The sequence below is a fragment of the Parus major genome, chromosome 1A (genome assembly GCF_001522545.3).
Source record: "Parus major isolate Abel chromosome 1A, Parus_major1.1, whole genome shotgun sequence".
NCBI classification, from domain to species: Eukaryota; Metazoa; Chordata; class Aves; order Passeriformes; family Paridae; genus Parus; species Parus major.
Genome location: NC_031773.1, coordinates 11053697 through 11074277, shown reverse-complemented (window position 1 = coordinate 11074277; position 20581 = coordinate 11053697). Strand labels below are relative to the sequence as shown.

Genomic DNA, 20581 nt, shown 5'->3' with positions numbered 1-20581 from the left:
AGCATGGTACTTCTCCTCTTTCTCTCCATTTAGTATTCTGGATTTACTCGCCTTCTTGCAGAGAAGTCCGATTGAGTTTTCATTTCCTCATGTTTGTTGAAACAATAATATAAAATCTTGTCATGAAGTCATGACAGTTTTAACAAAATTGTTGAAGTATAAAAAATATTGAAATTTTGGGTAACTTGATGACATTATAGCTTATAATAGGGGATTTCACAGATTACATGTTGGCAGAAACCTTAATTCTAAGGCCTCAGATGTTGAAAAAGAATGGAATATCTCACTGTGGTTTTGTTTATTTATTCATTATTTTAAAAAATTATGCTGTTTTGCTAATAGTATGCATCTTCACAGATATGGAATACTTTTTAAAGGCAGTATTGCTATTTTTTCACTGAGGCTGAGCAAGGAAAGCAAAAAGTAAGAACAGCAGTGACAAAAGTCCACTGACAGATGGGTTTGATAGGCAGAATCTCAAAAGTAAACTCTACTTGGAGAGTATGGGAGAAGTGTATTGAATGGTTCAGGTATTGCTTGCTCTGATCACAACTGCAAAGCCTTGAAGTTGATGCTTTGCATAAAAACCATTATTAAACAAGCTATTCTTTCACTTATTTCTCACAGACTTTGGTTAGAAAGATCCAGAATATTGATTGATCTCAGCATTTAGTGCCTTATGCATGTGTGGTTTGTGATAATGGCACTGTTTGTTTCATGTTACAGAAGATGTCCCTTCACTGTGTGCTTGTGCAGTCGTAGAGCTTCACAGGAGGAAGCAGAAAGACACCATTACAGTTGATTTCTTTTGTTTTTCAGCTTAGATATATTTTCTCTTGCATAGAGTGCTTCAAAGCTAGGGAAGACTTTGTAGATACTTCAGGAACTAAGGAGACAAAATGTAATCCATGTTTAGCTGTGGCAGGACTGTTTTCTGCTTATTCCCCATTCACTGATCTGACTGATGCAATGAAAGAGGAAGCTTTTCTTTCTTGCTACCAACTCGCCTCCCCCACACCATTACAAAGGAAATGAAACAATGGTTTTCAAATGAGTGAAAGCTTTCTTTGTATTTAAAAAAAAAATTAGTGAAGTCAGTAGATATACTCTCAAATTCTGTCCTACATTTTCTTTTATTTTCATGTTTTCATGTCAACTGTTGTTTGGGCAAACTATTTTTCTTGTTCTTACTTTATTAACTTTAAGCCTCAGTGGTAGCCAGTAGTGACTGCCTTGTATAAATTTTTTTAAAATTTATTTTAAATTTCTTTTTTGCTTTAAAAAAAACACATAACAAAAAATGGCAGACACTTTCTGCATTGATGTTATCCCATTCTTTATAAAAGGTGGAGAAAGAGTTCAGACCAAATTTTTTTCAAAACATTTCCTTACAAAATGGTTTGCAGAAAATACATTAAGAATGGTTTTCAGAAAGAATAAAGAACACTTCTTCAGATAGTAATGGACTGTGAATCACAGTAAGTTAGTATGTCTGCTGAAACAGTGCTTAATTTTTTTTTTTCAGTTTAAAAAGTTGTGTTCTCAAGAGAAATTAGCAGAAAGAAATAAACTTGGTGTTAAGAGGGAATGGAAATTGCTAGAGGATGGCAGTGAGTAGGCTGATACTGCTTTTAATATTGCACCCCTGTATTGGTGGAAATGGATTCTGTTTATTGTAGAAAGTAGTTTAAACTCTACCTTGTTGTTCTGAAGACAGCAGTAGATTGTTTCATTTCATTGTATGCATTGGGAGATTTGAATGTTCCAAACTTAAGATTTTTCTTTCTTTATCTAAGAGCTACGTTAAACTTAAGTTTACATGTTTGTCGAGTGCAGTTTTTTTAAATAATGAAAATTTTATGTCTAACTGTGCAGATGTACACATAGCCAATGCCAGGTTTAGGTGTACCTTGCTTGCATTTTTCCCCTCTATACCTGATGCATTACTGTCTTCAAATGAGCTCACTCTGTTTTTGTGAAGGTGTGTTAGTAATAACAATGTGAATTTAGAGGACTTTAAGGGTCAGTTCCTCAGAAGTTTGAGATATAGCTGGAGTCTGTGGCTTGATAATTGCTGTTAAATTCTAAACTAAGGAAGTCTAAAAAATCTTTGTGATAATGAAGTAGTTATTTCCTTTTAATAATGAGTATGATTTGATTCTTCCTTCTGTGACCCACTCCCTAAAAAGCAGGGATTGTTAGTTTTTGGTACAGTGTCTTAAAAAGCGCAGCCTCTTAGACACACTTGCCATGACATACAAATCTTTCTGATGACAAGGATAATGGATTAGAACCTAAAAATCCAGATAAACACAGATTCACTAATCTGAACTTTCTAACATCTCTGCCAGGAAATGATGTGGAATAAAACAGTGGCATTAATTGCAGTGGATGTTTGTGTTTCAGGATACACCTAAATCAGGTACTAGCTGCAGTTCTCGGTGCTCAAGCTCCAGACAAGACTCGGAGAGTGCGAGGCCGGAGTCAGAAACCGAAGATGTGCTGTGGGAGGACCTCTTACACTGTGCTGAGTGCCACTCGTCCTGCACCAGTGAGACAGACGTGGAAAGCCCTCAAGTGAATCCGTGTGTGAAGAAAGAATTCAGAGATGACCCATTTCATCAGGTTACTATCCACCAATTTTGCTTTTTTACACTACACACAAGTTCTGTCATACATCACAGAAGGCCTGTGAGAAAGACCTGTATTAGATGGAAATAACAGAGCCAAGGTGATCTAATAGAATGAAGTAAAACTTGATTTCTACTGTTCAGTCCTTAATTTGTCAATAGAAGAGGGTATGATGATATATCAAAATAGCCTATAGAATATTTGAGTGCTTCAATCATAATTCTAATTTAGGGTAAGTACCGATTGATCTGTTTCCTCTGTGATAGGTGTTTGGGTGTTTATTTTTCTGTTTTCTTTTTTTTTTTTTTTGTTTTGGTTTTTTTTCTTTGTTTCATTTAATTTTTTGTTGTTTAGGTTTTGGTGGGTATTCTCCCCCTTTTGTTTCTCTCTAGTGGAATTGCTTTTATAAGCACTTATCTCAGACATCTTTCTGTTTGCTTATTTAGAAAGGTATATATAAGAAAAGCAAACAGAAGGATAGCACGTGCTTTATATATATGTGTTTATATATGATATCATGGGTGTATTATGCATGTCTAAATTCTATTATGTTATAAGTTTTTTTTACCTTAAAGTTAATAATAACAATTTGGATTATTTCATAGTCTTGTCTTTTTATTTTTAGTTCTTCCTTCTTGCATTCCATAAAACACTAAACCTTGGAGTAGTGAGTTGAATTACAGTGTATATATCGACTTCAGGAATCAGTATATTGATTTGACCAGTTAAGAATTTTTTCTATTTGATTGCAGATTGTAAATTTTTTGAGTTTCAGCTCCTGGTATTGATACTCCCTCTAGAGGGAGAGCATGGAAAACTGTGGTGAAGAAGAACCTGCAACAAATATTTATGCTGTTACAATACTATAAATAATTTCTTCTTCACCCAGTAGAAATAAGAAGGAAGAAAATTGAGTACTCAGCAGATTACAAATATTTCAGATCAATACTTACAAAGCAAGCAATAAAATGAAAATAAAGCTTTACTTTTAATCAATGATAATTAAAATCTAAAAATAACAGCATGCCCTTGCCCCTGCCAGCACCACCACCTCCAGCAGTGTTGATGCACATTGTGCCAGGTAACTAAAGCTGAAAGCAAATTTAATCTCCTGAATGGGATAGGAGCGAGACAAGGCTGGGGAAAATCAAGAAATGGCTACAGCAGTACTTGTTACCTCAACATTTTTTCCATATCCTTTAGTTCTCACTTGGCTCTGTGGCTTGAAAAAAAGGGTTCCTGATCCCTAAGTGCATTCAGAAGATTAATCTGGGATTGTTTGGCTCTGGGAGCTGTGTGTGTTGATGAGACACCTACTGCTCTCTGTCTGGCACATACAGCAAGGGTGGTCTTTGTGCATAACAAGGATTGTGAAGTGTACAAACAGCAAATAAAAAAACCTGTTTCCCTCAGGCTTGACCTGAGAAGAGTGCTTTTCACAATGTTAGGGGTAAATAAAAAAACAACTCATTAAATGTCAGAATTAAAAATTATTTCTATGTAGAACTTTGCTTTCATATTTCTCTCTTCTTTGGTATGTTTGAGAGAAAAAGAAGCCAATAAATTCTTAATCCCATTAAGTCATCGCTATTAGAAAATGGAGTATAGAGGAGAGATTTGATCTCATATCTATTTCTTGGAAAACAAGGGGATGGTTTTGAAGAATTAGGTTAATATATAGTAGAAGTAAATGCTATGTAGCAATATTTATGTCAGTCTAAATTGGTTTGGTTTTTTGGTGTTTTTTTGTTTGTGTGGGGCTTTTGGGGATTTTTTTTGGTAGTGTGAGTTTTTTGTTGTTTTTGTTGTTTTTGTTTTTGGGTTTTTATTTGTTTTGGTTTTTTTTCAGGGAGGGTATTTGTTAGTGTACTGCTGACAAAGGCATATTGACATGAAAATAGTTTTTTTATTTCTGATAGAAGATATTCTTTGTCTTTCCCAGAGTCATTTGCCTTGGATCCACAGTTTGAATCCAGGACTAGAAAAAATAAGTGCAATTGTATGGGAGGGTAATGACTGCAAGAAAGCAGATATGTCTGTGCTTGAAATCAGTGGTATGATAATGAACAGAGTGAGTATTTGTTTTACTTTATGCAAATGTTGTATGTAGAAGTGTAAGCACTACCACTATCACTACTAAGCTTAGTTTGTGGTTGTTTGGGTTTTTTTGGTTTTGGGTTTTTTTTGTTGTTGTTTTTGTTTTTTTTTTGTTTTGGTTGGTGTGGGTTTTTAAATTTGTTGGTTGTTTGTGTTACTGTTTGAGTATCTGTTATTCACATTATTGTTCTGTGTCTTACATCACTCTGGTTTACTTGTTACTACTAGATTAAAGAGCTACCAGATCTTCTGTGTTGGGACAGTAAAAGGTTGCACTGTTAGGTGCTTGCTCACATAGCCAACCTCAGTTTTATTGATAGATGCTGTGAATATTTGAGTTTGTCTCCTTGATTTAAATGAACAAGTAACTTATTGGGTTAGGAATATACAGATCTGAGTATCTGGTTGCTAAAGTTAGGACTGGAAAAGAAAGCTTTCCACTTTAGGAAACAAACCTCTAAGAGGATGAGTGGGATGTTCTCACTAGTCCTTCCTCCTTTTTCCTAGTACTCCTCTTCAGGAAACAGTTGGAAATGCATTTAATTGATGTGCTCTTTTTCAATATAGACAACATGGGTATTTTGTGGAGCTCATAAAATCCAAGCATAGCCAAAGAAAACTCTCACTAGTTCTGACAAGTTGATACTCACTCTCTCCGACTTGTTAAAAAGCAACTTATTCACAAACCTAGTTCTGATCTCTGCCTGATTCAGAGACTTGACAGGTTTGGATGCAATACACAGCAGAGAGAAACTAAGCAAACCATAGCCTGCACAGCAGAACTCCAGTCATGTCTGCACAGTAAACACTTTGATTCCGCAAAAAATAATAACCTAAAATAAAATAAAAATAATAACCTAAAAACCAAACAAAAATAGGAGCAACATACAGGATCTAAGCTGCTCAGTCTGATTGGCCCACTTGGCTAATTCAGCATTCAGTGAATTTTTAATGCAGGAATATGCACTGGAGTTTAACTGCAGTGTTTTATTGTTGGGTTTTGAAATTATTTGTCTTATTTGGTTCCTGTGTGTTGAGTGCTCTTTGAGGACTTCCTGTTTTTTTAATAGTAAAGTGGGAAGCTGATTGGTTGAAGTTTTCATACAATTTACCAGATTATAAAGTGTTCTTTGTGGTAAAATAAAAAACATTAATATTTTGTTTATTGAATTAATGAAAAAATAATTCCAAAATTAAATATATACCTTGTTTTCTTTTGGTTTTAGGTGAACAGCTATATACCAGGAATTGGCTATCAGATTTTTGGAAATGTCATATCTTTAATCTTGGGTTTAATGCCCTTTGTCTTTCGACTTTTCCAAGCAAAAGATTTAGAGCAACTAGCTGCACATTCTGCCACTGAGCTTTGCATGACTGCATTTGGATCAGATGGAGATGTTCTGGTTCTCTCAATGGTTATTATAAGTTTTGTGGTCCGGGTGTCCCTAGTGTGGATTTTCTTTTTCCTGCTCTGTGTAGCAGAGAGAACATATAAACAGGTATGAACAGCAAACCCAGAGACTTTCATCTAAAGCAAACCAAGGTTTAATGTTTGCACTTTTTGACTTTGTGGATATTTTAAACTTGTTTTCTTCAGCAGGCTATGAGTCATAGATCAGTGATGACAAACACTTCAGTGGGCTTGCAGTTTAGGAGATGATTCAGTTCTACTGGACTGAAGTCTCTGAAGCTAAAAGGGTTTTTTTTTGGTTGCTGGATTTTGTTTTTTTTTTTTCCTGGAGAGAATTTTTGGGGGAGAGCTGGCTCAATGAATTATCCCAATGCTTAGTCACGTCCCAGTTGTTTCAGATTTCCATAAGGACAAGTAGTTTCAGGAAAAGGGCTCTATAAATTTCCAGTGTGTTTTATTCAAAAACTTCAATTTAATTCATAGAATGGTTTGGTTGGAAGGGACTTAAAGATGATCCAGTTCCAACCCCCCTGCCATGGGCTGGAACACCTTCCACTAGACCAGGTTGCTCAAAGCCCCATCCAACCTGGCCTTGAACTCTTCCATGGATGGGATATTCAGAACAGTTCTGTCCATCCCTGGCCAAGGCCCTGCCTGCTTTATGTTAGATCAGTTCTGTAGCTGGAGATGGTGAGAGCTGCTCTCTGAAATACTACACTGTTAACTTGTTACTTCAATTGAAACTTCAGAGAGCAACCTTACAAGCTGCAGCATATAAATACTTACTGGTCTGCAAGAGAAACATTTTGATACTTTCCATTTTCAAATTATAGTCAAAATATGTGATGTAATACAGAATAGAATTAACCTACTTCTAATAATGATTTCTGTTAAAAGGAACTTCGGTGGTACAGGTGCTTTCTAATGCAAATAATTGGCAGCTTTAGGTTTTTTTTTCCAAAAATTTTAAGAGGATAAACAGATATGTTGTCTTAAATTTGAAGAAAGGAATTCAAAGTGTTAGCTAAATTTTTTTAATCATTAGAATGTGGAGAATTTTAAAATGTTTAGTGTATTTCCTCTCTTTAATAATATGCTGCACTTACTTCTGGTTTATATTAGCTGATTTTAATTTATACTGGTGTGTTGTACATTATATTGACATATTTAGTGAAGCCTTTTCTCTTATTTTTTTAGTACCTCTGAAAATCATTTAACAGTTAAGGTAAATTTTAATTCTTCTCTGCAGAGGCTACTTTTTGCCAAGCTTTTTGGTCATCTAACATCTGCTAGAAGGGCAAGAAAATCAGAGGTACCTCACTTTCGCTTGAAGAAAGTGCAAAATATAAAAATGTGGCTTTCTCTCAGGTCCTATCTAAAGGTAAAAGAATGTATATTTTTTCTTTAATAAGATTTAAACACATTTAATAAACTTTAAACATTTTAAAATATGGTATGTTTATGTTCTAACATAAAATATCTCCTATGCTGCTGATGGAAGGTTGGTGTTGTAGTCTGAGTATTTCCTCCTGTACGTTTAATATTGGTGCATATGTTTCATTTCTGTGAGTGTGAGCCAGCAGTGCCTGCAGGCAGACAGATTTTGAGAAAGTTATTGTGTGGTTTTCACCTTGGATTAATGCCTGGGTGTGTTCAGAGTTGGCATCTTGTTTTAGTAATCCAGTTAAAAAGTTGTGTGAATATGTTGGGTAAAAAGTAACCACTTGTAGTCTAATACTAACAATATCTTACTTTAAGAGTCTCATCAGTTGGTGTCATTAACACAAGGAATTTATAAAGCAAGACAGTTCTTGTGATTTGTGCTGTGTGTATATGGATGCCAGGTGAAGCTAGAAGTTATGCCCAAGTATTATATGTGAGACATTCTGATCCCTGAAATCTCCTATCACTAGTTCTTTACAAGCAGAAAAAGATTTGTGAAAACATTAAGGAATTACAGTGTGGAGGCTGTGGAAAGCAGGTACTATGAACAAACAAGATTTAGTGTGGTGCTGGTGGGGTGAAAGGAGGGTAACATCACTTGGAAAATAGAATAGTTTGAGTGTTTTAAATTTCTGCATATGGTAGCCCTGTGTGGAATGTCTTCCCTTATTTCCTTGCAACCACACTTGTCTATTCCACCTTTTCCTGTGCCACCAGGAATATTTGTATCGTAATGTGACTAACAAAAAGTGGTCAGAAGAAGGTGTGTAGGGAACTGACTCAACTGAGAAATAGGCAGTGAAGAACAGTGTGATTCTAACTAGTCCTGCTAGTTCAAACTAGTGGTGACTGGGTGGGGTTTCACTCACATGTGCATATCCTGTATTTTCAGCGTCGAGGTCCTCAGCGCTCAGTGGATGTAATCGTTTCATCTGCCTTCCTACTGACTATCTCAGTTGTGTTTATCTGTTGTGCACAGGTGAGGAAACGTTACTTGTAGAGAAACAACCATGACTTAAATAGTTTTTAAAACTGTTTTGAGTGCCTTTTGCATGGTGATTTTTAGTTTGTTAGAAGACCCCAGTGAAAAACCAGTAACAGCTGTTAGAGCTTTTTTTGGAATAGAGCTCCATTTTGTATTGTCATTTTATCTATTTTGGAATATTTTTCTGTAATAGCAAAAGAAAATTTTGTTGCAGCAGATTGGAGGGCTGGGCAATCACCAATTGGACGGAGTCTAAGGAGGAAAAAGTGGTGGATTCTACACCTGGGCCAGTGTGGTTCTTGAGGGTGTCCTGAGCAGGACCAGGACTTGGTTCAATCAATGATCCTTGTGTATCCCTGCCAACTCAGGATAACATCTGTGATATCACTGTTATATTTTAAATCTGTATTCTCCTTCATTTTTCACTGTGTTTTTTGGAACACTTTTTTTTTTTCTTCATTTTACATCAAAACACCCTTCTGCAAAGACAGTTGATACTGAACTTAGTTGATGCTTTTTGTGAGAAACAAGCTTGTTGGCTATATTTGCCTGCCCTCTAGTGGAAAATCTTTTAGTAAGCAAATCTATGTTTAAAGAAGATTTCTGTTGCTTAAGATTTGGCTTTGAGCTTCTGTTTCAAAATATGGGGGACCTTCTGAATGGCTTCTGATTGTGTTTTCTTTCCAATTTCTAATTAATTCTATTGTATGTCCCTGCTAGCTGACTATAAGTATTTTATTAAGAATGTAATTTACATAAAATTTAGTATATGTGAAAGTGTATTTTTTTTTATGCCATGTAGTGCCTTTGCAAGTTTGAACAGGAGTTTAATATTGTCTTAGAGTGTATATTCTTATTTATCTTTTTTCAGACCTCATGTGTCTGATACAATGTTGATTTAAAATTATGGGTCAAATCTTGAAGGCCTAAAAGCCTTCCATTATTTATTTCTGGGATGTGTTTCTTGAAGTTGTGGAGATACATAACTATTTCTTGTATCATAATTGTAGTGGTTTAGACCCACTTCTGTGGGTGGTTTCTTACTTCTTCCCCAAATGTCAATCAATGTAAAGCCAGCACATTAATGTAATTATTACTTGAAATGAGATTTTGATTTCTTTTCTCTTTCTTTTTCCAGCTACTTCATATGCATGAGATTTTCCTTGATTGTCACTACAACTGGGAACTCGGAATTTGGTGCATTTCTCTAACTGTTTTTCTCTTAAGATTTGTTACTCTTGGATCTGAAACAAGTAAAAAGTACAGCAATACCTCAATATTACTTACTGAGCAGGTGAAAATTTGTATAGACCTATATTTTTATATCTAAACAACTACTTAATCTGGTAGGTCTCAGGCCTTGTAGATTTATTAAAATAGTTTGGATTAGGGAGTTAATTATGGGGAAGTGAAACAACTTTGCAACCCATGTTCAATTTCTGAGATAAATGTTTGACTTTATCCCAACTTCTGTTTAAGTGGACTTAGAGATATCCTTTGATATAATTAAACATCTAACAGAGCACAAACATAAAACATAGTTTTTAAATATGAAAAAAACCTCTGGAATCTTTGTTGGATGGGTGAGTAAAAGATTTGAAAACAAACATAACCCTCTATGAAGTGAGTTCCTGTATTGAGTCCCATAGCTTAGGAGTGCTAGGTTGCATGGATTACATACAGTCTCTTCTAGACTCCTTGGAAATCTTTTTTTTTCAGTCATTTTTTCAGCATATTTACAGCGTTCTTGAGACAGACTAATGGAAGTCTAACATTTTGGCTTTTTCAAGAAAGGTCAAGCCCAAAAAATTGACTGACACTTATATTATCTAAAAAAGTGCATCTGATCCAATGTCCTGGAAAGTGGCACACTACAGTTATTAGACTTACTGAGAAGAGAACAAGGCTGAAAACAAACAAACAAGAAAGTACAACAATAACAAAAAAAGACAAATGAGTCTCAACTCACAGATGCAATTTAAATTTTCCACAGATAAGATGAAATTGAAAATTCTGCTTTTGCCAGCTAAGTTCCAAGCACTTCTTTGTGCTTTATATTCAGCCTATGAATTTCATGATTAGGAGTCATGATAGGAAACTAAGAGGAAATTTTTTGATTTTATGCTGTTTGGTTGTAATTTTTCAGGTCCTTCTTGAAAGTGTTTTTAATTGGTCTTGTAAATATGTGAGCAAAATAGAATGTATGGTGTGACCATAGCTGTTATCTTGCCTGCTTTGAATCTCAGAATAGGTGTGGTAGATGGCTGTGCATACACACTCCTCCTGATGCCAAGTTTGATATTGAAATTAAGGGAATCATAATAGCTCTTAAAAGAGATTTGAATCTTCCTAGGGTTTTCAGAGTTGATAATTGGAGCCTTTATTTTTAGTTTAGTCCTGCTTATAAATCTTGCATTGTTGAAATCAATAGTTTTATCTTTAAAGATTGGAATCTCTTTGGCTCTGAAAGCATAATTTTAGTTTAAAATGAAATATATTAAGCTCCTGAACTATTACTGCTTTGGAATAGATTAGGCAGAGATTTTGATTTTTAACCTGTGCAAGAAATTTACAGTGGTCTTTATGGAGATCTGATAATCAGTTACTTCTTTTAGATGTCTATGGCCCTTATTTCAATAACCACCATACAATGAGGTGATGAAATATATCATAGCATCATGTAGTAGGACTTCCTTTCTGTAGTCAGATAGGTGTCATCAGGACTACTTCAGCATATTGCTAAATTGTTCATTTTTATTTTGAAGGTTGTCATCCTAAAATAAAAAGTTAGTGGCTTTTCAAGGTATTTTTTTCCTTTGATTTGCTTTTGTTATGCAATAGAAAAGAAAAAAAAAAACAACTAGTCTTTGTCTGATCTAGGATATCAAAGACAGGTTGTTTGAGAATGAAAGCTGATGTTTCAAAATTGCTAAAAGGCCAAAAGAGAGCTAATTTGAACTCTTGACTTTCTCGGAAATAATGACCTAAAAAGTCTGCATCACAGAAGTATTGAAACGTTGATTATATTGTTCTCCTACAGCAATGAAGGGTTTAATAATTTTTCAAATATTTCAAGGCACTGGAAAGATTGATTTTCTGCACTCAAGGTGCTCATGAAGTACTAAATTACACTAGAATCTTTAAAATAAATTACACTTTAGCAGAGTTATGGTTTAGCATTTCATTCTGTTCAATAACTTTTGAGGATGTTAAGTCTTGTAAGGTCTGCTCACTGGTATAAAAACCTTCTGGGGATGAATTGTCAAACCTCAGGCAACCCTTGAATGAGGAAAAGAAATTATGTAAACCCTACCTATGATGGTGGTTTTTTGTACCTAATTTATAGATCAAATTAAACTTTAAAATTAGTATTATAATAATGTCAAATGCCATTTGTTATATCATAAAGCATTGTGTTTTCCTGTGGTGCTGAGCCAGTACTTGTTCTTGAATATTAAAAAGGAAACAAAATGTTTGCTTGCTTGCTGAAATGTCATTATTGTTTTGTCATATGGCTGCTGAGTAATTGCATTGTTAAAATATTAAATAGCTCCAAATTAATTCCTTTAAATTCTGAGTAGGTGGTGATACTTGTGTTTTTGTTTTAAATCAGATAAACTTGTACTTGAAAATGGAGAAAAAACCTAATAAGAAGGAGGAACTGACTCTAGTGAACAATGTTTTAAAGCTTGCTACTAAGTTATTGAAGGTAAGAATTAAAATGGTATTCCCATATTATAAAAAAGAACTAGAATAGATTAGTTAAAGTCACTTATCTGACTTCTGCAGGCAGTAGGGTGTGCTTTGGTTTAAATTTGCCCCGTACCTCTTTTTCAGGGATGCTGCTTGTTCATACACTGCAGTCTGTTATGTTATCATTGTGGATTGCAAATTATTATTACAGCCAGTAAGTTTTATTCTATAACTGTATATTAGCAATGTGAGAGAAGGTACTTAAGGGTGGTCAAGATGATGAACTCTTGAGAAATAAATGATACAATTTTATTGTCTGTTTTGAGTGTCAATACAGTGGTGATTTAAGACCCTGTGGCCTTACTATACTACACAATGAATTTTGATTCCCTTAGCCTGTTGATTCCCATGTGCCAGGGAGCAGCCCTTAAAGTGAAGTCAAAACTCTGTTTAATTTAGCCAGCCAGTAGCTGAGATCAGAGTATTTCTTGTGGTTAGATGATTAATTCCTCCTACCAGCACACCTTGAGCAAGGTGTATGTTGGTCCTCTCCTCTCTCAAAAGATACACGGCACTTTCCGTGTGACGACTGATGGTCAGCAAGGACTCAAGAGCTGACAAGGCAACTGCTTGAGAGTTGTGCTACAGCAATAAAGAGTGCCTGGCTAAATCAGTGACTGTGTCCTGGTGTAAGAATAAGGGGCTACAAGGCTTTTAGGACCTGGTTGTGGAGCAAATGGAGTATTCTCAGTGCATTGGGTGGTCAAAGGACGCTGTGGATGCAGAAGGGTTATCAGGATTCAAGGAGAGACTGGACAAGAACAGACAAAGCCCAGCAGTTTCAGGGTATTATTTCATGAGTGTTTGTGTGCTGTGGGAATGTGGGTAGGTTGGATACTGATCAGCTCTTGGTCTAAGTTGCTTCCATTTTTTCATGCTCTTCTCAGTATTTCAAAAAAAGTGTTCATGCCTTTTCCAGTGAGGAACTCGGCTTTTGTGGCACAAATTCCAGACCCAGACCATCATTTAGTTATTGTGAGAACATACCAAAAAGTGAGATTTCCAAGCCACCTACTATGAGCTTTAAATAAATTCTTGATACTTGGTGATCAGCGCAAATATGTGCCTCATGCCTACTAGCTAAAGGGGCTCAGGATTTTTTTCATTTGATTTGGTGTGGTTTTGGTTGTTAAACTTTTATAAAAGATTAGATTCTGTTGAATATTTGTACTATTTTCTTACTCACAGAATTGGTAAGATGAATCTAAAATCTAAAAACTTTTTCCTTAGAGAATTTGTCTGCTGTCCTTCACAGAATCATGCCTTTTGTATCTTTTATATTTGCAGCAGTTTTATACGACATTCCATCTAAATGAAAAGGTTGTTCATTCTTATTTCACCCTTTTGAAAGACGAATCATAGCTTTGAAATTCTTCATTTTTAAGAAAGGCTTTATAAGGTCTTTTTCAAGGCCCAGGATGTAATGCAGGAGAGGAATGAAGATGATTTAAAGCTAGAAAATATAAATGACCAAAGCAGTTGGCAGATTTTTTATAATCGACTCTTATATTTTATAACTTCTTTTTCTTTCTTTTATTTGACATATTTCTAGGCCAGAAAAGTTTGGGTGACTATATTCACACACCAATAATTGAAAATAGGTGAAATAGCTTTTTTGTTCAAGTTTTGTTGTGGATTAACTTGGGCTAGATTTTGTTCCTTCCAATAGAAAAAAAAAGTAAAATATTGGCAGTCTAATGATTATTAGGATTTTTTTTTTCCTTCATCATCCTTTTCTGGCTATATTGGTCAGTTGGTAGTTTCAAAATTAATGGAAAAGGAAGACAATTGCAATAGGAAGGACATTCTTGTTGATTTTCATAGTTGAGAGGTAGTCTTCTGTCATGAAAAATCTTTTCTTTTCTTACTTTTTGTGGTTCTGCTGCCTCTCAGTTCTTTTAACACTGAAGGTGATTTCTGGAAAATTGTAAGGAATTCAGAGATGGTGGCACCTAGCTCTTTATTTTCTTGCCTTCATGAGCTGATTGGTAGATACTGTACACAGGTAGCCTCCAATTTTTGGAAGATTTATTTAGACAACACCAGTCAACAGTCAGTTACTGTGATGGATATTTTCCTGCACATTGCTTGATATGCAGAATAAGAGAAGAATGTTATACTCCACTGGGACTGGAAGACTTCTTAAAGTATCTAATATTGCTCATTACATATGTGAACAAAACCCCCTTTGTGTCATTTTTGTTTTTTAATGATGCTGTTGTTTTGCCTTATTAGGAACTGGACAGTCCCTTTAGGTTATATGGACTTACAATGAATCCACTGCTTTATAACATCACCCAAGTTGTCATCCTGTCAGCTGTTTCTGGTGTCATCAGTGACTTGCTTGGATTTAATTTAAAGGTAAATACTTAAGAAGCATCCTTTTTTCAGCATGTTGTTATAGATGGAACACATACTGAAGCATAGTCAATTCTTAACCATGCTAACTAGTAGATTTATTTTTTGAAAACTGTTACTAAATTATTAAATTAGATCTACATCAGAAGAATAATGGTGTATTTGTCAGAGAAGCCCTTTAAAATTTTTTTTTTCATTTTGTGTCTTTGTAATTTTATTTGGAACACTTAATTACAAGAATTCTTAGACATAAATACAGAGACATTTGTACACATAAATACAAGACCTTTCTCACCCTTATCTTTTCTTCATATCCCAGATTTGGTTTCTCTCCTTAATTCTTCACTGTTGACTCTGTTGCTCTTTAAGAGAGGCAGACAGAGCAGGCTGTCCTTGTCATGCACTGCAGTGGGTATTGCAGTAGAAATGGGACTACTGTGAACAGTCCTGCAGTGATGTTTTGTCACTGCTGAAGGACTGTCCCCTTAGATCCTTCTCTCTGGCCCACCCTGAGCTGCAAACTTTGGAAACTATTTCAAGATTCAGGTTATGAGGCACAAGCTTGTAGTTGTCAAAAAGCCCTTTATTGGCCTTTTAAGTTTGCTTACATCTACTATCTTTTTCTTGTTAGAAGTAAACGAATGACAAATGTATTTTGTGTGTCATTAGAATATGTAGCAAATGCAGTAAGAAAAAACCAAACATGGTGGTATTGCAGTTCTGGTAGAAATTATTTGAGAAATAAGCTGATGTACTGCTCTGATTTTTTTCAGCTCTGGAAGATCAAATCTTGACAGTGTAGAAAGAAGATGAAATAACAGTGTTAAAGAAAAGCTTATTGATGGACAAAACTGCCTCACAGCAGCCACTGAATCTGTATTTCAGAAGCTACAACTTCTTCAAGGAATTAATTTGGAAAACGGAAGTGTTTACATCTGTCTTGTGCAATCTTTGTATTTATTTCATCTTCTCACTGGTTTATGTTTGTTTTAGTTGACATTTATGTTTTATTTTCAAATTACTTGCTTAGTTTTTGAAAGGGTCAGATTTAGGAAAGGTCAAAAACTGTGTGTCTGAGAGTTTGAAATCCTGAAATTCGATGACACTAAATTGCTCTGTCTGTTAAAGCTAAGCCAATGCTGAACATTTTTAGTTACCAGTAACACTATATGGAAGTAATTTGATTTTTGATAGTCTGGTAAAGTTGTTTAGAATATTTCATTTGCACCACTCATTTATGAGGACACTGTCAATAGATGCTTGGTTGCAATAGAAAAGTGAGACATACTCAGAAAATGAAGTACTGACAATACAGTAGGACAGGTAGCAAAAATGTTTTGTATTACTATTAGAAACAGGTGGGAATTTCTAATACTTTGAGTAATTCCAGGATCTAAACTCATATAGGCTGCAGTTTAAATATCCTGGGATATTGAAAAGGTATTATATAAGAAGTCAACAAGTGTTCTTTGATAACACACTTATTAGAGCAATAATTGTAAATGGTTACTATGCTGTATGATATTTTGATAAAAACTAAATATTGTATTTATTTGAAATACTGAGCTGTTATGTGCAGCTCTGACTGTGCATGTGCACTTTTTATTGTTACTTTTAATGAGAAACTTTATACATATAAATGTATATTAATTGGGATATATTATGGTGAACTATGGAGCAGTATGTATTATATGTTGAAGTTGAATATTTAAGCAAGCAAATTATTTACTGGTGAAAGGAATGCTTTGAATGACTGAGCAAAAGATAGGTAGATGCTCTCCTCTTGTACACTATAGTATATGCCATTCATACCACATTGAAGTTTAAGAACAATTAAACACAAAAAACAAGTTGCTCTGGTGAGCAGCAGAGCTACAAAGCCTGGTGCTTGGGAGGTTTGTGTTTTAAAATAGCTCCCATTCCTCCCCAGCAGGTGTCATTCCCATGTGCTTTCTGCTGGGGTTTCCAACACCTCTCCCTCTGCCTCCCACAAGGACCCGTCATATTGACTCGTGGTTCTTCCGTGTGACAAAAATGTGTCCATCCCTGTGGAATTAAGTAACTCCTAACAAACTTTCCTTCTACACATTATTTTGGGAGGTTTAATACCACCAGGCACAAGTATTCTTACATTTTATGTTTCTAAAATACTGTCTTCTTACTGAAAAACAACAAGTAATTGTTGACAAGAGTCTGGATATTGCCCTATGTTTGCTTATCTTCAGAATCTTGAAAGATTGGAAGTATTGAATCTTAAACTTATGTGGTATAAAAATATTTTTATATATAAAGCAACACAAACAAGCATTTTGTATTTTATTTGCCTCTGTACTAATGTTTAATAATGACCAAAGTGCATTCTGGATTTTGGAAGAATGTATTACTGGAGCTTTAAGAACATACTATATTTAGTTTCTCATGTGAAAACTTCAGCTGCCTCTGATCTGTTTCTCCTTTCTCTGTTGTTTGACTTTGGGATTGTTTTTAAAAATTAAGTACATTTTATACACAGTTTTTTCCAAATTATGGTACAGACCTACACAGAACTTAATTTTGCACAAAATATATTAAAAAAAAAAAAAGAACAGCAGGAGTTCTATGGGTGATAGAGGATAAGGCTGTTGCTTTTTACAGCCTGTCATTATTACAAAACCATTCTTTACTCTAGAGTGGAATTATTTTTAGAAATGTGAAATAGTGACTATATGGCTTTCATTACTTTAAAAAATAAAAGGTAAGAGAAAATGCTGTGGTTTGGGTTGAAGGTGAAATTAGTTTAACCATATATACCTCAGCAACTAGCACTGTGTGGTTTGTTGCACTAACAAATGGCGGCTTGGGGAAAGTGAAACATTTGTGAAATAAAATTAAAAATAATAAAAACTTTTATTTGCTACCCTTAGGTATATTCATTATGTTAAAAATGAGAGAAGTTTATTCTCCATCCCTCAATGTGGAAAGTCCAGTATAAGAATAGAGGCAAGTAGAAATATGGCAGATCTTGCGTGTTAACTGTTATTTTTTGCCACGTGTTTTGTAACTGAAAGTGTTATCAGGCTTGGAATAAAGCTTTCTATGGTTGATGGAAAAAAAAGAAAAAAAAAATGCAGTGAGCTCTATCTTTTAGTAACATCCAGCATATTTCTGTGTCTGCCTGTTTTGATTTAAATCCATATATTATATTTAAATTAAAGCATATTTGGGAAAGAAACCTGCACATGGAATATCATGTTGAACAACTCAAGTTAAAGTACAGGGGAAATGCAGAAAGATAATTTAATGATTTGATTAGTTCTCCATGTTATCTTCCAGGAATAGGACACTTAAAACCCTTTGGGTAGCTACCAAATTTAGTAACTTCCCAAAACCTCTGGATTGCAAGCTTATTTCATTCCCAGTAATGCTTAAGGATATTACTGGTTCAGATTTCAAAGGTCCATCTTTGGCATCCAGCAGAAAACGGTAGAGAGAATTAGCTTTTTACAGGTGGTGGTAATGGGCTGCTGCTGTTGTCTTTACTGGATGCTTCAAACTCCAAGGCACCCAATTGTCTGTTGGGGGGAAAGGAGGAAAAAGGTTGTTTGTGGTGTTGATCTGCCCACTGCTGCCTCCTTAGGTAGACTTCTGTTAGGAGTTTGTCAGTAGTGAATTTCTTTCAGTGTAAGAGCAATGTGAAAGAATACTTTGAAGGAGGAGTGTGTGATTCTTTGTTCTCAGTCCATAAAGCAATCATATTTTTATTGTGTGACTTCACAGAATATATCTATTGGTACAGGAGTTGGGGAAGCAAATCTTTTAGTAATAAATAGCAGCTGACAAAAGTCATCTTTTCCAATGGGGAAAGCAGTCATCTTCATCTTGAGAAGGTACCCATGTTGTTTTGTTAGAAAAACCCCACAACAGTCTTCACACAGTTCACCACTTTACTGTAGCTGTCCTCATGACTACTGGTTTTGTACCTTGTCAGTCTTAGGAAAAGTAGTGAGTCTTGGTTGAGTTGTTGGAATCCTGCTTTGCCGACACTTCCTTTTCCTAAAAATCACCGTCATCTTGTCACTGGATGGACAGAGCCTGCATGTGTCCTTTGAAGTCCCTGTTCAGACAGAAGGTGGTCTTTGCAATTCTGCTGGGCCTTGGGGAGTGTCTGACCACAAACAGGAGGAGATACCTGCATTGCCAGTGTTCCTGACTGGGCTGATAGATGTGTTTGTGGTAATACCTGTCAGCTCTGCTCATTTTATCTGCTTCTTTTGCCTATTGCCTTCCTGAATGAGCAAATTGACCCCACTGGTGACAGCAGCCCAACAGCTGTCTTGGGAAGGGGGAAATGTCCATGGACAGTTTGCAGCAGGGATAATTTGGGAAAGAAAGGGAGTGTGATCCCTCTGATACCTGGAACTGATGACCCACTTCTGGTGACAGTTCTACATTCAGAGTTGGATTACCTGCATTATGAAATATAACCCCTGAGCCCAACATTGCCTGGGACTTGGTGGAGATAAGATTTCCTCCTTACTGTCTCAAGCAGCCAGTCACTGTTGGAGTCTGGCACGTCATTTACATTCTCTAGAAACACAGGCAGCCTTGAGAAGGGCCTTCATGTGAAGCCTTTTCAATAGGAAAGGGACACCAAGATCTTCCCTGCAGTGTGCTGCTACTTCCCATGATTAGGACTGGGACAGGACAGGACTTGTAATGGAGAGTTTAGGGACAATAACAGAAATCGGAGGAGGCTGCAGCTGTAAGCCTTGTGTCTTGTTACTTGGCTGAAGGCTTTGTCAACCTTTAGCTGTAGATCGCTGCAGCTTGCCCAAATCATCCTGGGGGAGGCTAAAGCATTTGGAGGGATTGGCTCTAAATGTAGAGAATCCCCATGTCCTGTGTCTCAAAGCTGATCAGCTTCTGCCACCAGGTGTCTGTCCTCTTTGGTCATTTTGATCCTCAAATGCTACATCCTGTGCAGTTTAATATGCATGGACAACTACATTATTCTGGAGGATGCTGTGGAGTGTTGCTCAGGTACTCACTTTGGTACAGGGGAGGTTCATGTGACGGAGAATTTGCCAGCCTGCTGTGCCAGGAGTTGATCTGCTTCTCTAGCCCAGGAGCAGTGCCTTGCAGTGGGCTCTGCTTGGGGCTGGCATTGGAGCACACAGCTGCTGTGGCAGCAGCCAGGACTCTTGGGCAGCTGGGCAGCACTTCAGCTGGTGTTATGTCACATTTAAGGCAGGTTGGGCTTGCTGGCAAAGAGGCCTCAGCAGATCTTGTTTTAGTGCTGTCATGCCAAAGACACATCGGAGTTTTAACCGTAAGCAGGTATGTAAGACCTTGGATTTTAATTGGATGTTAATGTAGAAGTTCAGGTCACATTCCAAGTCCCATCTTGGTTTCATCAGGGAAAGTTTGCAGTGTGACTCTGGGAATAAATAGGAAAGGGGAAAGAAACCTGTCTGGTTGATGCCATCTGGGTTGTCTGTCAGGCTGCCGTCGGTGAGCTTCCCCCAGGTACCTTTGGTGCATGTAAGTCCTTATGGAATGTCTTAATAATGCAAGTGTAAAATATCTGTAGAGCATTACTTCAGATTAGTTTAGTGCTTGAGAGTCAATATGTACCTCAAGATGTTACAACTAACTCTCCAAAAGTGTTATTTAATAAGATAAAATATTTTTTAAAAGTTTGTATTTTTACTTATTTCTTCCCTATTTCTTCCCACTCTAATCATTTTACACTTGAGTGGACATTTTGGCATCCTTAAACAAACTTTCAGAAATCTGAAGTTGCTGCAGATTTGGTTTTGTGATAAGAAGTCAGTTCTCTGGGCTGTGAGCAATGCCACATCTCCTGCTGTCAGTAACAGAATTCTCTGGAGAGAGAAATCAAGAGAGATTTCCTTTCTGGCTCT

The 20581-nt window shown here is 36.0% G+C and overlaps 1 protein-coding gene across 3 annotated transcripts in view; it reads left to right on the top strand.

Annotated features, from left to right (window-relative positions):
• PHTF2 (putative homeodomain transcription factor 2) overlaps window positions 1-17819 on the top strand; it is a 47134-nt gene extending 29315 nt beyond the window's left edge. For 2 of the 3 annotated variants that reach the window (XM_033514535.1, XM_033514533.1), the window contains 9 exons: window positions 2407-2625; window positions 4574-4702; window positions 5955-6227; window positions 7389-7520; window positions 8475-8561; window positions 9706-9861; window positions 12181-12276; window positions 14556-14681; window positions 15452-17819. In XM_033514535.1, the coding sequence (XP_033370426.1) occupies window positions 2407-2625; window positions 4574-4702; window positions 5955-6227; window positions 7389-7520; window positions 8475-8561; window positions 9706-9861; window positions 12181-12276; window positions 14556-14681; window positions 15452-15472 (1239 nt within the window). In that variant the 3' untranslated portion in view covers window positions 15473-17819. The other variant, XM_033514534.1, reaches the window with a different exon arrangement.
• Window positions 17820-20581: the final 2762 nt, after the last annotated feature.